This window comes from Pelobates fuscus, chromosome 2, assembly GCF_036172605.1.
Source record: "Pelobates fuscus isolate aPelFus1 chromosome 2, aPelFus1.pri, whole genome shotgun sequence".
NCBI lineage: Eukaryota > Metazoa > Chordata > Amphibia > Anura > Pelobatidae > Pelobates > Pelobates fuscus.
This window is the reverse complement of record NC_086318.1, coordinates 34883022-34903228: the sequence shown is the minus strand read 5'-3', so window position 1 is coordinate 34903228 and position 20207 is coordinate 34883022. Positions and strand designations below refer to the sequence as shown.

At 40.9% G+C, this 20207-nt stretch overlaps 1 protein-coding gene across 3 annotated transcripts in view; it reads left to right on the top strand.

Annotated features, from left to right (window-relative positions):
• The first annotated feature begins 366 nt into the window (after positions 1-366).
• The window catches only part of LOC134586516 (cytochrome P450 2K1-like), a 426562-nt gene continuing 406721 nt past the window's right edge, over positions 367-20207 (top strand). The window contains exons 1-6 of one of the 3 annotated variants that reach the window (XM_063442070.1): positions 367-613; positions 697-847; positions 14716-14912; positions 16888-17050; positions 17722-17871; positions 19890-20050. In XM_063442070.1, the coding sequence (XP_063298140.1) occupies positions 14730-14912; positions 16888-17050; positions 17722-17871; positions 19890-20050 (657 nt within the window). In that variant the 5' untranslated portion in view covers positions 367-613; positions 697-847; positions 14716-14729. The other 2 variants (XM_063442075.1, XM_063442072.1) reach the window with 2 other exon arrangements.

Below are 20207 nucleotides of genomic sequence, written 5' to 3'. Positions count from 1 at the left end.
ATATTTATATATATATATATATATAAAATAGTCTTTGTGATGCAATGCATTATGGGGCTGGCATACATTTCTCCCAGGGCTGCTTTGTATTACTAGTCAGGACTAGAGGTATGTAGGTGAAATGTAGAAATTCCAATGGAACTGTCTCTGCATGTTTAAAAGTCACTCGATCAGACATAAAGAGAGTTAAAGGAATGCTACTTTGTATTTCTAGTCAGGACATGGTTAGATTAAACATTATGTAGGTGAAATGTAGAAATACAGGTAGGAGTGTCTGTGCACGTTTAAAAGTAACTCTGTTAAACATAAATAGAGTTAAAGGAATTATCTGATAGACAGTAGAAGGTAACACATGCTCCAGGTAAACACACTGGACACATGCTGCAAAGGTCGAAACTCGTTGTGCTGTACATTTGAAAGGCTTGAAAGTTGATTTTATATTTCCTATTGGTTATTTGAAAATAAAACCTTTTTTTATCATCAACCCTGGTTCCGGAGCACTAACCTGTTTGGAGTTGCTGTACCTGGTGGGACCCGGTGTTTGGATCAACAACCCTGTATTGGGAGAAACAACCATATGGTCTGAGCCAGCTTTTAAGTGGCTCACAAATTTGTGAGTGTGCCAATTTTCACCACTTGCAAAAATATCTTCAAACATATTACACTATGATGTTGTTTGTATTTTGTACTCTTTAGGTCTCTATCTTGTAACCTTCCTAAAAGAGGTTTACCCAATTTGTGCACCTGTCACCTTGACCTGTTCTTTACACTGGACAATATAACAGCAGACTGTGCTGAAAGTAAGAGGAGGATTAGGCTCCTGCAGACCTACAGACAGACAAGAATTGTTGGTATTTGTTTTCTATAAATATAATTCAAAGGTAGCGTGTAGAAATTAATCTTAATCATAAAAGATATAATATTTTTTATATATTGTAACTTGTTAAGATTCTAATTCAATTTATTTCAATGTAATGCTGTCAGTAGAATATAACCATATATAGTTGTCAGAACTTCGTTATATTTCTTAGAAACTGCAATAATTACATTGCAGGATGAAGACTACCTCTAGTGGCCTCTAAACCTGCCTCTTTTGGATGCCTAACTGACGCTGGGTGTCCTCACGCTCTGCATGAGGACTTCCAGCATCCGTAAAATCCCTGTAGGAAAGCACTGAACTAATTATTTTCCATGGGGAGGGTCTATGTGCATTAGTTCCCTATGACGGATAACATAGAAGTATGCAGATTGCCAAGAGACATCAGTGCTAGAATCAGGTGAGTGTAAAAAGGATTTTTAACCTTCTATATGCTGGGGAGTGCGAGGGAGAGGGACCAGAGTGCTCTGTTAGGAATTGTCACTTCCTGTTCCGTTCTGTTCAGATGTCTGGCCTTGACTTCTGGTATCCAGTACTTTTTTTACACTTCTTGTTTAGTTTTTCTTGGTTTTCTGTTTTTCTTTTCTATGTCTGGTTTTCTTAAAGCTGGGTTTTCTGGGTTCATTCCTTTATACCATTCCTGAAATTCCCAGTCTCCTGGATTCCTTTAAATGTTTGTTTTTTATTGACACACCTGTTCCTTTGCCATTAATCCTTTTTGATTCAGTCTTTTCCTGCAAGCAGTGGTCTCGCTCTGACAGTTTGCAAGTTCAGCCTGCACCTTAGCTAGCTTCGAAATTTGGAGTATTAGCTGAGATTTTATGATATTCGTGGGTCTGCTACTAGTACGCTTAGGTCCGGTATTTAGCTATTTGCAGCTTTAGACCAGCGTTTAGTGATAGCAAGACGCTACTACACAGCTAGCTCAGCATTTTGTGGATTAAATTCAGTTTTGGGTTTACTATCTTAGCCACTTGCTCTCTCAACGAATTTTGTTTTGGCAATAGCAGGGATTGTTCGCTAAGCCAGCTACACGTCTTATTTTCTACCCAGGCTAATTCAGTACTATTAGTCCTGGGCTATTTCCTTTCACTGTATCTGTCTCTGGATTTCAATTTATATCTGATCTCTGTTAATGTAACAACCTTCTGTCACTTTGTAGAAGTATCTTTATTATTTGTTATTTTTCTACAAGGGCTCTCTTCCTTTCACTATATAGATACAGTGTATCATTGATTCAGGGTTTTCTATTATGTTAATCCCTATCTAGGAGATAGTCAGTTTACATTATATAGTGATTACTATCACCCTCCATACATTGTGGATTTATTTTTTCTCTCCATTTGATCTATATGTGTCTGTTCGTTTTTTGAGCTAGATATGCCTCCAGCTCTTTTTATATTCAGTAGTCAATAAAAGTTATATTTTAATATATACTTAGTGGTCACTGGACAGTCCAGTCTCTCCTTTCCAGTTTTTTCAGGTAATTATTTAGTTTATTTAGTCATGCATATCTAGGCAGTTAGGATCCACCGTCATTGGAGTACTTTGGTGCAGTGGTGGGCGCATACATCTTGGCCATTTATGTATGTCTAAATCTCCATTGTTTATTACATATATATAGTACTTAGTTATTTCTCCTCTTGTTTTGCCCTGTATCTCTTGTCTTGTTTTATTTTGCCTTCTATTCCCAGTTCATGCACAGTCCTGTCCCGTCCTGCCCTGACCATGTCCTTTTCATGTTTACCTTATGTATTGTGTACATGTTCTGGGTTCTGCTTTCTGTCCTGATTCGGTTATTGGTTCTTCTAGTCTTGTCTTGTTTGGTGCCTGTTCTAGTCTTACCTTGTTTCTACTGGATACATATGGGCATCTCATCTAGTTCCTGACATCCGCTTAAGCTGAATCAGGGTTTTGCTATGTGGCCGCACAAACCCTGGTGCTCAATACCAGGAGGACTGTGGTTACCCTGCACCAGACCCTGATTGTCCATTTCCAAGCTGAGACTCCCATCATCCTCATCAGGCATTCAGGGGTCCCGGTCTTTGGACAGCCAGCCGTGCCAAGAATACAAATATGTATTCCTAACAATATAGATTTCCTTTAATAAATTTTATGTTAGTTAGGACTGAGAGTTCAACACAGGGTCTAAAAGACCTTCTGCTGCCATGGACTTATTAACCAACTGTCACGTATTCATCCACATATAAAAATGTGATTAATGACATTTACTGTTCTGACAGGAAAAGTTGTGCCGAGCAACATTACTATCCTGACAGGAAAAGTTGTGCCGAGAAGCAATCAAATCCACAGGTGGGTTTGTGCTGAGCAGCAATCAAATCCACATGAGGGTTTGTGCTGAGCAGCAATTATGTAAATGGCAACCTGTTAACTGCCTTTGGGGTCAAAGGCCGATTACAGCCTATCAGATCCAGATGAGGGGTATTTAGGTCAGCGCCCTGTCGTGGTTTCCCTATTGGTTGTCCGAGAGCGCATTCCTGATTCAAGTTTCTTCTTGATTTTGGCTATGATTTTGACTTACCTGTATTCTAGTATCCCTGACTTCTGGCTTCCCCTTATCATTGTGTCTCTTTCTGTATCCCCTGACCTCGGCAATTATCCTGACTACTCTTTGGTACGTTAAGTCCGGCCATTCTAAGGCCCGGTAATACATTACCTATTAGTCATCTGTGTGACACAGTTCTACATGCTGGATCAACTAGTAATCCTGACATTATGACATGGCCATAGATCCTGTAGAATTGTGTGAGCACATAGCTGCTTGCGAGAGAAAGCTAGTGGAGAATGATCACCGTGTGGATCAGTTTGTCCAGGCTTTCAGTACGCTCCTTACTTGAACAGCGCATCTGCAACCTGCGGCTTATCCAACTGTGTCACCTCCGCCTAATGTACCTCCTGTAGTACATAAGGCACCTACTATCTCCCTATCTCCTCCCCTGCATTTTGATGGTAATATTCAAGAATGCTGGGGATTCATTAACCAAATTGAGTATCATTTTGAGGCCTCACCGGGATCTTTTTCCACTGACATAGCTAAAATTGGTTACCTGATGAACCAACTTAAAGGTAAAGCTTTAGCTTTACCCAATCCGTTATAGGAGAGTAGTAGGAGCATTGCACACAATTACCAGGAATTCCTTGCGGAATTTAAACTTACGTTTGAACCATTAGGCAGGGAGGACGACGCCACCACTGCCCTAATGCATATTAGACAAGGGAACCGGTCTATCTCGGAGTATGCCATAGAACTTCACACCTTGACTTCCGAGGTAGACTGGACTAACAGCGGATTAATCTCAGCATTTAAGAAGGGATTATCTGAGACTATGTTGGATGAGATTGCTGCCAAAGAACTACCCAAAAAAATCAATGAGTTTATAACATTTATTATGCTAATTGATAATGGACTCAGAACCAGAAATAAAACCAGATGTATGGCTTTGCCATTAGCACCTCATTTCTCCAGACCGATTGTTCCTGACCTCTCTATACAGTCCGAACCCGAACCTATGCAGTTGGGGGTAACATAAATAGATTTCTCCTTGATATTACGATCATAGTTGACAAAAATAACTTTTCATGCAAGGCCCTGATGGACTCAGGTGCAGCAGTATTTGATGTTAACATCATTGATGTTAATTTTGTTAAAAAGAATGCTATACCTATCAACGAGAGAATATCACCTCTGGCCATTGAGGCTATTGACGGAACCCTCAATTACCCATGAAACCTTGCCCATTAACATGTCTATTGGTGCCTTACATAAGGAAGATATAATATTCCAATTTATTCCAAGTTATTCCAAGTTATTGCATCTCCTTTTTGCCCTATCATATTAGGCTTTCCTTGGCTTAGTAAGCACAACCCTCATATCGACTGGGCTAATGGGGAAATATTGTAATGGGCAAGGAATGTAATGGGAAGTGTATGTTACACCCCACCAAGAGAATGGATACCATTAAATTACCCACTACTACACCTCAAACCCCCCGAAGTTCCCATACAATACCGGGAGGTTAACCAAGTATTTGGTAAGAGTCAGTCCAATATCTTACCTCCTCACAGGTCAAGATGGAGAATTACGTCCATGCATTGACTACAGAGCATTAAATAAGATTACTGTTAAGAATGACTATCCTATTCCTCTCATTTCTGAATTGTTTGATAGAATCCAGGGTGCTAAGATCTTTACCAAACTGGATCTCAGGAGTGCATACAATTTGGTAAGAATCAAGGAAAATCATGAGTGGAAAACGGCATTTAACACTAGATGCGGGCACTATGAGTACCTTGTTCTGCCTTTTGAGCTATGCAATGCACCGGCCGTATTCCAGGATTTTCTTAATGATGTACTCAGGGATTATATCTATTCATTTGTCCTGGTTTATTTGGATGATATCATTATGTATTCCCCTGACCTTCAAACCCACCACAAGCAGGTCAAACAAGTATTGCAGACTTTACTGGAAAACAAACTTTATTGTAAATTGGAAAAATGCTTGTTTTATCAGACTGAAGTACAGTTTTTAGGGTATAACATTTCTGCCTCTGGTTTTCAGATGGACCCTAAGAAACTAGAGACTGTTATACAGTGTCCAGTACCAGGCGGACTAAAAGCCATCCAAAAATGTATTGGGTTTGCAAACTCTATCAGAAGATTTATCAAGGGGTTTTCTTCTGTAATAGCCCCTATGAACAATATGACACGTAAGGGGGCTAGTAATACGGTATGGTCTAAGGAAGCTAGAGAGGCTTTTGAACTTCTTAAACAAAGGTTTGCTCCTGCCGACATACTGAGACACCCTGACAGCAGCAAACCCTTTATATTGGAAGTTGATGCCTCCGAAACTGGGGTAGGGACGGTTCTTTCTCAAAGGGAGAGTCAGGACACCCTTTGCATCCTTGTGGTTACTTTTCCAGAAAGTTGTCTCCCACTGAGCGCAATTATGATATTGGCAAAAGAGAATTGTTGGCCATTGTCCTAGTGCTTAAAGAGTGGCGACATCTTTTGGAAGGTTCCAAGGATCCCCTTTTGATCATTACAGACCATAAGAATTTGGCTTATATAGGGGATGCTAAACATCTATCTTCTAGACAGGCTAGATGGTCTTTGTTTCTGTCTCGCTTCAACTTTCTTATAACTTACAGACCTGGTCCCAGAAATGTGAAGGGCCTTGTCTAGACAGTTTGATACTGAGTCTTTACAGGAACACGAGACATCCCCTATCGTGCCTCCTGAATGTATCATCACTTCTACTGTTCTTTCACTGTCTTCTCCCTTGCTTGGTGCAATAAACCACTGGACAAATTGTTTGTTCCATTAGGTGAAAGAAAGAATGTGCTGAGGGTGTTCCATGACAATGTGACTGCTGGACACCCAGGTATCAATAAATCCATATCTGCGATCACGAGATCATTTTGGTGGGATTTCCTTAAAAACGATGTGAAGGACTATGTGCAGGCTTGTTCAGTTTGTGCTGTTTCTAAGGTCCTCCCTAATAAGCTTCCTTGTGGTTTGTTGCAACCACTTCCTGTACCTAGTGTTCCATGGTCCCACTTGTCAATGGACTTCATCATTGAACTTCCAAGTTCCAATGGCTATACCACCATTCTTATGGTGGTTGACAGTTTCTCCAAGATGGCTCATTTTATTCCACTTAAAAAATTGCCATCCTCTCAATACCTGGTTCTTATCTTTATACGTGAGATTGTCCGACTGCCTGGCATTCCTCAAAATATTGTGTCTGATAGAGGCTCTCAGTTTGTGTCTCTGTTTTGGAGGGCGTTCAGTAAACAGTTGGGCATTGAATTGTCTTTGTCTTCCGCTTACCATCCCCAAACTAATGGCACGGTTGAGAGGGCTAACCAGTCATTAGAGTTATATCTGCGTTGTTTTGTAAATAGCACTCAAGATAATTGGTACGAATTACTACCCTGGGGCGAGTTTTCTAGGAACAATGCTACCCATGACTCTTCTGGTCACAGCCCATTCTTTGTTAACAACGGTAGTCATCCTACTGTCCTGCCGGCTGTTTTCTCTGAGACAACTATCCCTGCTTTGGATGATCGCTTTTCTTCTATCCGTGATACTTGGACCAAAGTTCATTCCGCTCTCAAAACTGGGGCTGATCACTTCAAGTTCTATGCGGATTAAAAGCGGGGTGTCAACCCCGTTTACCAAGTGGGTGACAGAGTATGTTATCATCACGCAACATCAAATTGAAAGTTCCTAGTATGAAGTTTGCACCCAGATTCCTGGGCCCCTTTCGTATCCTTTGGAGGATTAACCCTGTGTCATATTCTCTGGCCCTCCCGGCCTCATTATGCAATCCTAATACCTTTCATGTGTCCTTGCTCAAACCCTTTGTTTGCAATAAATATACTGTCTCAAGTGTCCCTCCTCCTCCCTTAGTTGTTTCTGGACAGGAAGAGTATGCGGTCTCTTCCATAATTGTTTTTAATTGGGGCACTTTACAGTACTTGGTGGATTGGAAAGGTTGGAAAGGTTATGGACCAGCCGATTGTTCTTGGGTTCTGGCATGCTGGCCACAAGATTCACTATTTTTATGCCAAGTTTCCTCTCAAGCTTGGTCCTGCCCGCCCGGTGGGTGTTCTTCAGGTGGGGGGTAATGTCACATATTCATTCACATATAAAAATGTGATTAATGACATTTACTGTTCTGACAGGAAAAGTTGTGCTGAGCAACATTACTGTCCTGACAGGAAAAGTTGTGCCGAGCAGCAATCAAATCCACAGGAGGGTTTGTGCTGAGCAGCAATCAAAGGCCGATTACAGACTATCAGATCCAGAGGAGGGGTATTTAGGCCCAGTTCTCATCCTGCTCAGCGCCCTGTCGTGGTTTCCCTAGTGGTTGTCCGAGAGCGCGTTCCTGATTCAAGTTTCTTCTGTTTTTTGACTTTAGCTTTGATTTTGACTTCCCTGTATTCTGGTATCCCTGACTTCTGGCTTTCCCTTATCTTTGTGTCTCTTTCTGTATCCCCTGACCTCAGCAAGTATCCTGACTACTCTTTGGTACGTTAAGACCGGCCATTCTAAGGCCCGGTAATACATTACATATTAATCAGCTGTGTGACACAATTCTACATGCTGGATCAACTAGTAATCCTGACACCAACAAAGAAGATGTTTCTGCTTTCCGTTGTGTCTCTCCAACCTGCTGTGAATACTCAAAGAATCACACCATTCAGATGCGGTGTCAAAAAAGTATTCAATATGTTTAATGAAGTACATCATATATAAAACACAGTTTATCTAGGGGTGTATACAATTAAAGGGACATTGTAGGCACCCATACCACTTCTGCCCATTGGAGTGGTGTGGGTGCCAACTCCCACTACTCTTAACCCTGCAAGTGTAATTATTGCAGTTTTTTATAAACTGCAATAATTACCTTGCAGGGTTAACTCCACCTCTAGTGGCTGTCTACTAGACAGCCACTAGAGGGCACTTCCTGGATTATAGCACAGAAAACCTGTGCTAGAGCGTCGCTGGATGTCCTCACGCTATGTGAGGACCTCCAGCGTCGCTCAATTCCCCATAGGAAAGCATTGAAAAGCATTTTCAATGCTTTCCTATGGAGAGCTCTAATGCGCATGGCGGCATTGCCGCGCATGCACATTAGGTTTCCTCAGCCGGCGGGCGGGATCAGTCTCGCCCACCGGCTGACGTAATCACAGGATAGGAGCAGCGGCGAGTAGAAACCACCGCCGAGGAACATCAGCGGGGTCTCAGGTAAGTGACTGAAGGGGATGGGAGGTGGGAGGGAGAGGGGACCTGCAGTGCCAGGATAACTGATTGTTTTCCTGGCACTCGAGTTTCCCTTTAACAGTAATATCAACCAATAGTAATTATTACACGTACTTCATAACAGAAATAACTGGAATATTTCTGAAGACATAGTGAAAAAGGAAAGTTTTCAGTTTAAAGCATTAAACAAAAGGCTGTAGTTAAACTGTAAGTTACAACTTAAGATATGTCAAAAGGACATGTGAAACGGAGTGAAATAGTTCAACACTTGCATATCAATTTTATTCAGGCCTATCCACACCAATGCTTTTAATGTTGGACCCAAATGGCAGGAAATGAAACATACGGGCTAATAGATTTTTGTTAGATCAGGTCAGATGAAGTGTTATTTAACTTTATGTAAAAACAAGAAGAAAGTATATACACTAAAGGTGAGAAAACGTATAACTGGAAGTGATCCCAGGTGTACTTCACAGCCACCTAAGAGAATATAACCATATATAAAGAAGTGGAAACCACCCAGAATACGTTAAGATAATATATACAAATAGAATGACCTGTATTGAGGTAGATTCTCCAAGCATATGCTCTGTATAAACAAATCAGATAGCTAACATAGCGTAAAATAGTTTAAATTAAGGATGTAAGTAAATGTGATATGAATGCACTCACAAACAGATGAGAGAATCAAGCCTTTCAACCACTCAGGGGTACTGTGATGAATATAAGATGTAGTTTCTTCCAACCAGATATGTAAAATAAAAGAATCAAATATGGTGAAGTACGTTATAAAATAATATAACACATTTTATTGGTCGCACTTACACTTCAGTAGTAAAAAACAGCGTATCTCCAAATAGTTATGGACCTCCTGGTGCTGTGAATCCAAAGTTTCCACAATAGGAGTCTTGAAGCAATAATTAAAATACAGCAATACATAAAATAAACAGTAATAAATAAAAAAAGTTCACAGGGAATAAATCCAACGCATTTCGTCCGTTAGAATGCTGGACTTCTTCAGGGATTCCTACGAGTTATTCCTTGCGAGTATTTATAGCTTGTAAAATCTCCGATTCATCCGGACAGCTGATGATTTTGCGTGCGTTCCAAAGATGGAACGCAAAAAGGGCGCCGAATGTCCGGAATTCTTGACTAGTATTTTTGGTTATGAGGACGCATTCGTGTGACACGCGCATGCGTAAACAGAGAGTACCGCAACCTGCGAGGGACACAAAGCATATGGCGAAAACCGCCTGAGAATCTGATACTCAAAAAAAAGTAGTAATGTTTGTGTGATACCACCAGAACCCTCAATGCACAATAAGGGGCATATTAATAAAAAAAGATGGATAAATATAAAGAAAAATATGGTAAATTACAAAACAAAGCTCCAAAGTAGCTTTACTATAAAAAATGTTATACAATAAAACTTATTGTATAACATTTTTTATAGTAAAGCTACTTTGGAGCTTTGTTTTGTAATTTACCATATTTTTCTTTATATTTATCCATCTTTTTTTATTAATATGCCCCTTATTGTGCATTGAGGGTTCTGGTGGTATCACACAAACATTACTACTTTTTTCGAGTATCAGATTCTCAGGCGGTTTTCACCATATGCTTTGTGTCCCTCGCAGGTTGCGGTACTCTCTGTTTACGCATGCGCGTGTCACACGAATGCGTCCTCATACCCGGAAATACTAGTCAAGAATTCCGGACATTCGGCGCCCTTTTTGCATTCCATCTTTGGAACGCACGCAAAATCATTAGCTGTCCGGATGAATCGGAGATTTTACAAGCTATAAATACTCGCAAGGAATAACTCGTAGGAATCCCTGAAGAAGTCCAGCATTCTAACGGACGAAACGCGTTGGATTTATTCCCTGTGAACTTTTTTTATTTATTACTGTTTATTTTATGTATTGCTGTATTTTAATTATTGCTCCAAGACTCCTATTGTGGAAACTTTGGATTCACAGCACCAGGAGGTCCATAACTATTTGGAGACACGCTGTTTTTTACTACTGAAGTGTAAGTGCGACCAATAAAATGTGTTATATTATTTTATAACGTACTTCACCATATTTGATTATTTTATTTTACATATCTGGTTGGAAGAAACTACATCTTATATTCATCACAGTACCCCTGAGTGGGTGAAAGGCTTGATTCTCTCATCTGTTTGTGAGTGCATTCATATCACATTTACTTATTTAACTTTATATCTCACATAATTACATTGATTACAATAAACCCATCACATGCATGGAAGAATCCAGTCTAGTTTATTATTTTCAGAATCTTAAATAGGATATGAAATACTATGGACAATGAAGGTGTTCTCATCTAAATACATACATTTATTGTTGCACTCACACAATATACATGTGTATGAATGCCTCAAAACATATTCCCTTAATATCAACACTTGCTTATTCCAAAGTATTTTATTCAGACGCCTTACCTCCCAACGTTTGCTGTACAAATTTAGATTTATTTGCTCCAATTTATTTTCCAGTGCCAGATACCCAAGCTCCTTCATTGCTCTTCCAGCATATCTGAGCCACAGCTGCCTTGTATATACACACGTGACCACAAGGGGCAGACCATGACCTATAACCTGATATTGTTTAACTGGATATCGGACCTTTGGCTTGTCTCACTGCTTTTGAACCCTCCTGTCTTGATTTCTGAATTTTAGACTTGTCTTGTCTTTGATTTTGCCTAGACCCCTCTGGATTGTTTGCCTAGGACACGACTGGTACACGATTTATTCACCTCAGTATGTACTGCTTTTGAGTTACATACTTCAAGCCTGTGTTATAGCTAATCTATTACATGTGAAGATATGACCTGGGTACAGGGCCGGTGCAAGGATTTTTGCCGCCCTAGGCAAAAAATTTTTTGCCGCCACCCCCATATGTCCAGCCCACCATGTGACATCACAATGCCCCGCCCATATGCTCTGCCATATGGGCCAACGCCAGTCTTCACAAAGTGTCTTATCTGAAAAGACAGTGTGTTTACATTAAAAAGCCTACAGGCACAGGCTATAGACACCAGAACCACTACATTATGCTGTAGTGCTTCTGGTGACTATAGTATCCATTTAATGTGAGGTAAATTAGAGATTAGTGCCACTAATAATATATTGGATTGCCTACTTACCACCAGATGAGGACAAGAGGCTGATGATGGGCTCAGTCTGGCTCCACAGGTCTGGTGTAGAAGAGGCTCTCTGGAGACTTTTTTTAACAGTGCTCACAACAATTAACGAACAGGAAGCAGCTCCGTTTTTTTAGGGCCCCTTACACAGCTCAAGGTCTGGGCCCCCAGGGGGCATACGCCTACAATGCCCACCCATAAATCCACCTACATGGCCCATCCATGAGTTGGGGATGTTTTATGTGTGCAATTTGTGTAAGGGATGTAGTGTGTTTATAGGGGATGTAGTGTGTGTTTGCGTGTAAGGAATGCATTGTATGTTTCTGGGTGTGTGTGTGTGTGTGTGTGTGTAAGGGGTGCAAGGTTTGTTTCTGTGTATGTAATTGAATGCAGTGTGTGTCTGTAAGGGGTGCATTGATTGTGTAAGAGAACGTAAGGGATGAATTGTGTGTTTCGGGTGTGTCTGTGTGTGAGTAGGAATGCATTGTATGTTTCTGTGTGTGTGTGGGGGGGATGCATTGTGTATGTGTGTAGTGTAAAAGAGAGGGTTTGTGGGGTAGGATAGGGACTGAGATGGGAACAGCTTTCTTTTTTTTTTAAAAAAATCATAGTGCTCTCCCCTCAATTATTGATTTCCCCTTCCCTTCTGTCCCTCCGTGTTCTCCCCTTCTGTCACTTAGTGCTCTCCCTTGGCCCCCTGTCCCTCTGCAGTCCCCCTTGGTGGTCTTCTCACTCCCCCCTCCCCCTTTAGTGGTCCTCCCTCTCCCAAACCCCTTAGTGGTCCTCCCTCTCCCAAACCCCTTAGTAGACCTTCCCCTACTCCCCCCACCCCCTTAGTGGTAATCACCCTCCTCCCCTCTCCTTAGTAGTCCTCCCTCCTTACCCCCCTTAGTGGTCCTTATCCCCCCCAACCTCCCATAGTGGTCCTTATCCCCCCCAACCTCCCATAGTGGTCCTTATCCCCCCCAACCTCCCATAGTGGTCCTTATCCCCCCCAACCTCCCATAGTGGTCCTTATCCCCCCCAACCTCCCCTAGTGGTCCTTATCCCCCCTCCCTCCCCTAGTGGTCCTTATCCCCCCTCCCTCCCCTAGTGGTCCTTATCCCCCCTCCCTCCCCTAGTGGTCCTTATCCCCCCTCCCTCCCCTAGTGGTCCTTATCCCCCCTCCCCTAGTGGTCCTTATCCCCCCCTCCCCTAGTGGTCCTTATCCCCCCCTCCCCTAGTGGTCCTTATCCCCCCCTCCCCTAGTGGTCCTTATCCCCCCCTCCCCTAGTGGTCCTTATCCCCCCCCCCCCAACCTCCCCTAGTGGTCCTTATCCCCCCCAACCTCCCATAGTGGTCCTTATACCCCCCATCCCTCCCATAGTGGTCCTTATACCCCCCCATCCCTCCCCTAGTGGTCCTTATACCCCCCCATCCCTCCCCTAGTGGTCCTTATACCCCCCCATCCCTCCCCTAGTGGTCCTTATACCCCCCCCATCCCTCCCCTAGTGGTCCTTATACCCCCCATCCCTCCCCTAGTGGTCCTTATACCCCCCCTCCCCTAGTGGTCCTTATACCCCCCCCCCATCCCTGGTGGTCCTTATACCCCCCCTCCCCTAGTGGTCCTTATACCCCCCCCTCCCTTAGTGGTCCTTATACCCCCCCCCTCACTTAGTGGTCCTTATGCCCCCCTCCCTTAGTGGTCCTTATACCCCCCCTCCCTTAGTGGTCCTTATACCCCCCCCCTCCCTTAGTGGTCCTTATACCCCCCCCTCCCTTAGTGGTCCTTATACCCCCCCTTAGTGGTCCTTATACCCCCCTTAGTGGTCCTTATACCCCCCCCCCTCCCTTAGTGGTCCTTATACCCCCCCTTAGTGGTCCTTATACCCCCCCCTCCCTTAGTGGTCCTTATACCCCCCCCTCCCTTAGTGGTCCTTATACCCCCCCCCCCTCCCTTAGTGGTCCTTATACCCCCCCCTCCCTTAGTGGACCTTATACCCCCCCCCCTTCCCTTAGTGGTCCCGATACCCCCCCCCCCTCCTCCCTTAGTGGTCCTTAATACCCCCCCCCCCTTAGTGGTCCTTAACCCCCCCCCCCCCCTCCCTCCCCCTTAGTGGTCCTTACCCTCCCCTCCTGCCCATGTAGCGTGGCCGGGCGGCGCGGAACGCGGGACAGGAACCTTTGTTTCCTGTACCCGGCCGCCGGCGGAATGACAGGAAATGCTCACTGAGTGAGCATTTCCTGTCATTCCGCCGGCGGCGGGTACAGGAAACAAAGGTTCCTGTCTCGCGTTCCGCGCCGCCCGGCCACTCTACATGGAGAGACCGGCAGGAGGGAGCGCTCTGCGCTTCCCTCCTGCCGGTCATAAACCCGGCCGCCCTCCATGCAGCAGTGCTGCGCCGCCTGGGGCTTGCTAAAGCGCTCAGGCGGCGCAGCATGAGGAGGCGCAGCGGGGACAGGGATCCGGCGCCCCCTGGTAAGTTGCGCCCTAGGCGGCTGCCTAGGTCGCCTTACAGGTGGCGCCGGCCCTGCCTGGGTAGTGTAAACTTAAATCTGAAATAGATCAATTAAATAATAAAAATTAAATAAGTCAGCTGATTTTGGTGTAATATTTTCAGTTCCCTAGTCAACTTCCAACAATTTTGAGTAGCTTACAACAAATTATCATAGCGAAGACTTTAAGTATCCTTTGACCCTTGGAAACTGGACAAAATCTCAGAGCAGTCATGGCTACTTTCAGAACTGCAAATGTTTGTTTGTAAACCATATTATTTTCTAATTAAATCATAATGCTGAAAAATAATTATGTAAAAATGATAACCATAAATATATATTTTTTAATTATCTGAAGAGATCTCGTAGAATTATTATTTATTTATTTTTTATTCTTTTCTCCCTTTAGATTTCCGTGAAGACATGTTTGCTATCGATCCAGTCTCGGTGCTTCTTTCAATAACTGTCTTACTTTTATTGCTAAATACTTTTTATCAACGGAAAGGAAATAACTACAAAAACTTCCCTCCAGGACCAAAACCGTGGCCAGTTATTGGAAATTTGCACATTTTGGATAAAAGAAAACCATTTAAAACATTTCAAATGGTAATATTTCTTCTAGCGGCATTGGGTAAATTAGCAGACTGTATTTACAGGCAGAAATGCAACACATACAAAAAAGTAAAACATCTAAAAGTCTATTATAATAAAAAAATCATGGCAAATGAACACAGTGATGTTCAATGCTACTTGCAAATGAATATTGAATGACCCATTTGAAAAAAAAAATAAGTATAGGTAATTTTTAGATCACTTTCAGGGTAATTTACTAAAGAAATTCAAAGTAAATTTCAAATTTAAGGTTAAAATAGTTTAAATCTAAAACATCTCCAAGTCAGCTATGTGTTCCTTTTCTTTCAACTACTCTGGCCTTATATTTGAAATTTACATGGAATTCTCACTTTAGTAAATAACCATGTATTTGTTTTGCTTTGTTCATTTCTGCTTGTTAATGAGGCATTTTCTTTGTTTTTAGTGTAGAGGGTGACTATTACTAAAAATACATTTTTTTTTCTTTTTTTAAAGCAAGAAATAAAGAAAATAATATTAACTGTATTGAGCCAGTCTTAATTATAAACTGAAATCAATCTTTTATTGTACTTTCTGAATAATTTGGTGTCAGGTTCTTAATCTCTATCATCCACTGTATTTTTGGTGAGTTCTACATACTTGTATTTTCTTAGAAGAAAGTATTGTAGCAGACTTTAATCACCTTGTTCCTCTCCCGAATGGATAGTGTGTTATCCCTCTTTTTATACCTCCCCGAACACCGACCTACCTTGGCTGTTAACCACAAAGCATCACCTTAACAAATTAAGTCCTTTCCCAGGGTGACCATTTATTGTCCCGAAAACAGGCAGCCGTACATGGTCGTCGAACACCTTGAACTATTTTCGTCTACGAGAGTCCACAAACCAGGGCGGAGTTCATACTGTGTATTTTGTTTTTTGTATGGAGACCCCATGCTGGGGGTCTGTGCATAAAAGGCAGCGTTTTAGCTAAATTAATCAGTTGTACTCCCAGAACTGTGTGTCATAAAGTTACTGGGGGGAATAGAGCTATTCACATTTCAGCGCCTTGTTCCAGAGTTCCAGTCTTCACGGATCCAGCAGATCAAAAGTTCTTGTTAGGACTGGCGCTCCGCTACAAGTATCCTGAATATGAGGTGGTGGTCATCATGTAAAATTTCCATTGTAAGCTTAGGGTCTTTTGCCTAGGCCATTTCTACATCAAGTCATAACTCTGTCTATGGGGCAGCTGTATCACCAGAGTAGGAATCCTGTTTTTAAGCAATACTTATGTATTTAAAATTACAAGTTAAAGAGTTGCACTATCTGATATATTATATAAATGGCTGCTGAAAAATAAATATAACTCCTATCACAGCTAAAAACTGCCCTCTGACTAAAAGGGAAGGATCCTTCTCCATTGCTTCTATACAAATAGAAATTACATCGGTAAACCACCCAACAAAAAAAAGGAATATAAAGAAAATAAACACTCTGTAAAAAAGGCAAGAGAGTGCAAATAGTAGACAAATGTAATTTTCTATGAAAATATATGGCATGCAAATGTCACTATACCCCACTCCCTCTAGCAAGGAAGCTCATTGAGCAGGGCCCTCAACCCCTCTGTCCCTGTGTGTCCAACTTGTCTGGTTACAAATACATGTCTGTTCGTCCACCCATTGTACAGCTCTGCGGAATTTGTTGGCGCAATATAATAATAATAATAATAGGAGGAGAGCACAAATCCAAAGGTACAAAAACAGCAAAGCAGCCTAATAAAGTTTGCCACTTTATACAAAATATTTCTTTTCTTTCCACCCCTCTTACTTTGTTGAGTGGTTTACTGATTGGATTTCCATGTGTACACCAAATAGTCTACGGAGATTCTGCCATATCTCTTAGTGACACACTACCAGGCTTGGATTAGAAGGTATCAAAGAAGGGACTACAGATGTATTCAAAATTGTTAAAAATATATATAATCCATTATCATGCCATGTTGTTCTTTGCAGTTAGCTGAGGAGTATGGCTCTGTATTCAGTTTTCACATGGGAATGAAGAAAGTGGTTGTACTGTGCGGCTCCGATACAGTGAAAGATGCTCTTGTCAACCACGCAGATGTGTTTTCTGGGAGACCTGTCGTACCCATCTTCCATGATGCATTAAAGGGATATGGTATGTTTATTATCAGTTAGAGGTAAAAAAAAATATTTCACCATAGTCACACTTGTAATTAACATTTCTAATTTTGACTGATTTTAGTAAAATATCCAAGTTTAATTAAGGCGAGCTACAAAGTGGCTTCCCTGCATGGAGACCGTTTTTTTATTTTTTTCTGTCACTGGTTAATGTGGTCTTTCTGCTCAGACTGTGCTTTTAGGAAAGAGTGTCACATTTGATCATATATATATATATATATATATAAAATAAAGGTTAAGTTATGTGTAAATAGTTTGTAAGATTCACGTGCAGCACATTTTTGCAGTTAATCTATTTCTTATGTGCATGTAGTTGGGGGTGTACAATTTCTTTACCATGCACATTTTTGCACACACACTTCATGAACAGAAGATTTAGATTTTAGAGGTTTTTTGTCACGATGTCACAAAAACGTACTAGTTTGTGAGTAAATGTCATTGGTGTAAAAGAGTATTATATATTTGCTACTTTGCTAACAATATCAACGTATTTATACATGTCACGTAGGCTGGGTAAAATGCCATAGGTGTTTACAAATAGTTATTGTTTAAAGAAACTGTAAGTTTCAATGTATTTATGAAATGTTTTAAATTGGTTAATATTATTGTTGTAGTAACTTTTTGACAAAGTTCACTTATTTAATATAGGTATCGTTTTTGCTGATGGTGAAAACTGGAAAGTGATGAGAAGATTTTCTCTTACAACATTACGAGATTTTGGAATGGGGAAAAAAGTTATAGAATCTCTGATTAACGAGGAATGTGATTCATTGGTGGAAGTATTTAAATCATACAAAGGTTAGTGATTACATATACCAATGGCAGTGGCAGAACTTATATAGAGAGGGCTCAAGTGCAAGAATCGTTTGGCCAAAAAGTAAATCACCAACTGTTGTACAACTCTCATAATGCTTTTCCAGCTGGGAAACTGTTATGCCCATCCTTGCAGAGCTGTGTTTATGAGCAGTGTTTGTGTTTGAATCTAAGCCTCTTTGTGTGTTTGTATGTATAAATGTATTTGTGTGTAGTGTTGGCATTTTCTTGCAGTTGTATGTGTGTAGATACTGTTGCTTTTTGAAAGCAATGGTGTGCCTGTGTTTAGTGTTTGAATATAAAGCTGATGTTTGATTGTTGGGATGTATACACATATGCACATACATTGCCCCACACATACACACTGAAACACACAGACACACACTGACACACACTGACACATACACACAGATGCATACACAAACATTGACACACAGATGCGCACACACACACACACAGATGACATACTGACACACAAACATGGATAACACATATACACACAAATGCATACACATATAGCACATACACATAGCCCATGTATACATTGACAGATACACACAGAAAACACATATACATACATATACATGGACAGATAACACATACACACATATAACACTTGCACACACATATTACACATATACATACATTGACATTTACAAACACATATACACACAGATAACAAATACACACAGAAATATATATACACACACAGATATCAAGACAAAAATAGCACATATACACACAGAAATACACATACAGATAGCACATACAAACATATACAGTCTCGGGAAAAGAAAGTTCACCCCCTTTGAGTGCTATGGTTTTACATATCAGAACATAATAACAATCATGTATTCCTTAGCAGGCTTTAAAATCGGGTAAATACCACCTCAGATTAACAACAACACATGAAATATTGCACTGTGTCATAGTTAATTCAACACAGATAAAGTCAAATTGGAGAAGCAATGTGTTAAAAATTAAGTTTACCTAATGCTTTAATAACTTGTAGAACCACATTTAGCAGCAATAACTTGAAATATGACTATCAGTCTCTCACATGGTTGTTGAGGAATTTTGTCCCACTCTTCTTTACAATGTTGCTTCAGTTCAGTTCATTGTGGTTTGCTGGCATTTGTTTATGCACAGACCTCGTGAGATCCCACCTCAGCATTTCTATTCAATTGAGGTCTCAACTTTGATAGGGCTATAGCAACACCATTTTTTTTCAGCCATTCTGTTGTAGATTTGCTGGTGTGCTTAGGTGTGCCTAAAAGTCAATAGTTAGCTTAAATGTGAATTTTTCACATGTGACATCACAAGTATGAGTGTTGAGCGGTTTTCAGACATTCTTAAAGAGAGCATTTAGACATCAGTAGTATTGTGTTTGTGTTTATGTATATGTATGTGTGTATATATATATATATATATATATATATATATATATATATATATATATATATATATTACACAAGATCCAGCACACTCCTTCACTTATTCATCCACTAAACAGCAACGTCAAAGCTCATATATTTTATTTTATTATTTATTTATTTTTTAAACACCTAATCTAGGCAAAAATAATAGGGGTTTTGTTACAGTATATGATCATACATTGCATAAGCCTGCTACACTGCCAATGTACCCCATTTTGGCAGGTCCTACTTTCACAGAGTAATGTCTACTCTTATGAGATTAACCCACTTACTGGGGCTATCTGCATTACAAGGCTAAATGGGGCCCTGGAATGAGGCAGCTGTGACAGAGAGGGGTACAAAACCAAGGAGTTGGCCTGGACTCTCAAATATATATATGAAACCAGGGGGCTGCACTCACCTGAACATGCATAAATGGGGTGCTGCTGGGGCCAATTTATTCAATACACTAGATCCAGCGCACTTGCTCATCCACTAAACAGCAACTTCAAAGTTCACAGATTTCATTAGTATCATATAGTTATGATTGTTTATGTATGTATTGTTAAGTTTTTCTTCTTATTACAGGAAAGCCATTTGAGAACACATTGATAATAAATGGATCTGTATCCAACGTTATTGTATCTGTACTACTTGGCCATCGTTTTGATTACAATGACCCAACATTTGTGAAGCTTAGGGGCTTAATCAACTCAAATTTTAAGGTTTTGGGAAGTCCTATGGTTTTGGTAAGCATATCTTTTTACCATTAACATTAATTAAGATTAAATTGTTCACTGTTGGGATAGAGATCTTAAGCCATTCTGAAGAAAGTTCTTATCAAAAAGGAAACATTGACTATGGGAATAAATTAGGGAATAAAGGATACTTTTGACTTAAAGAGTA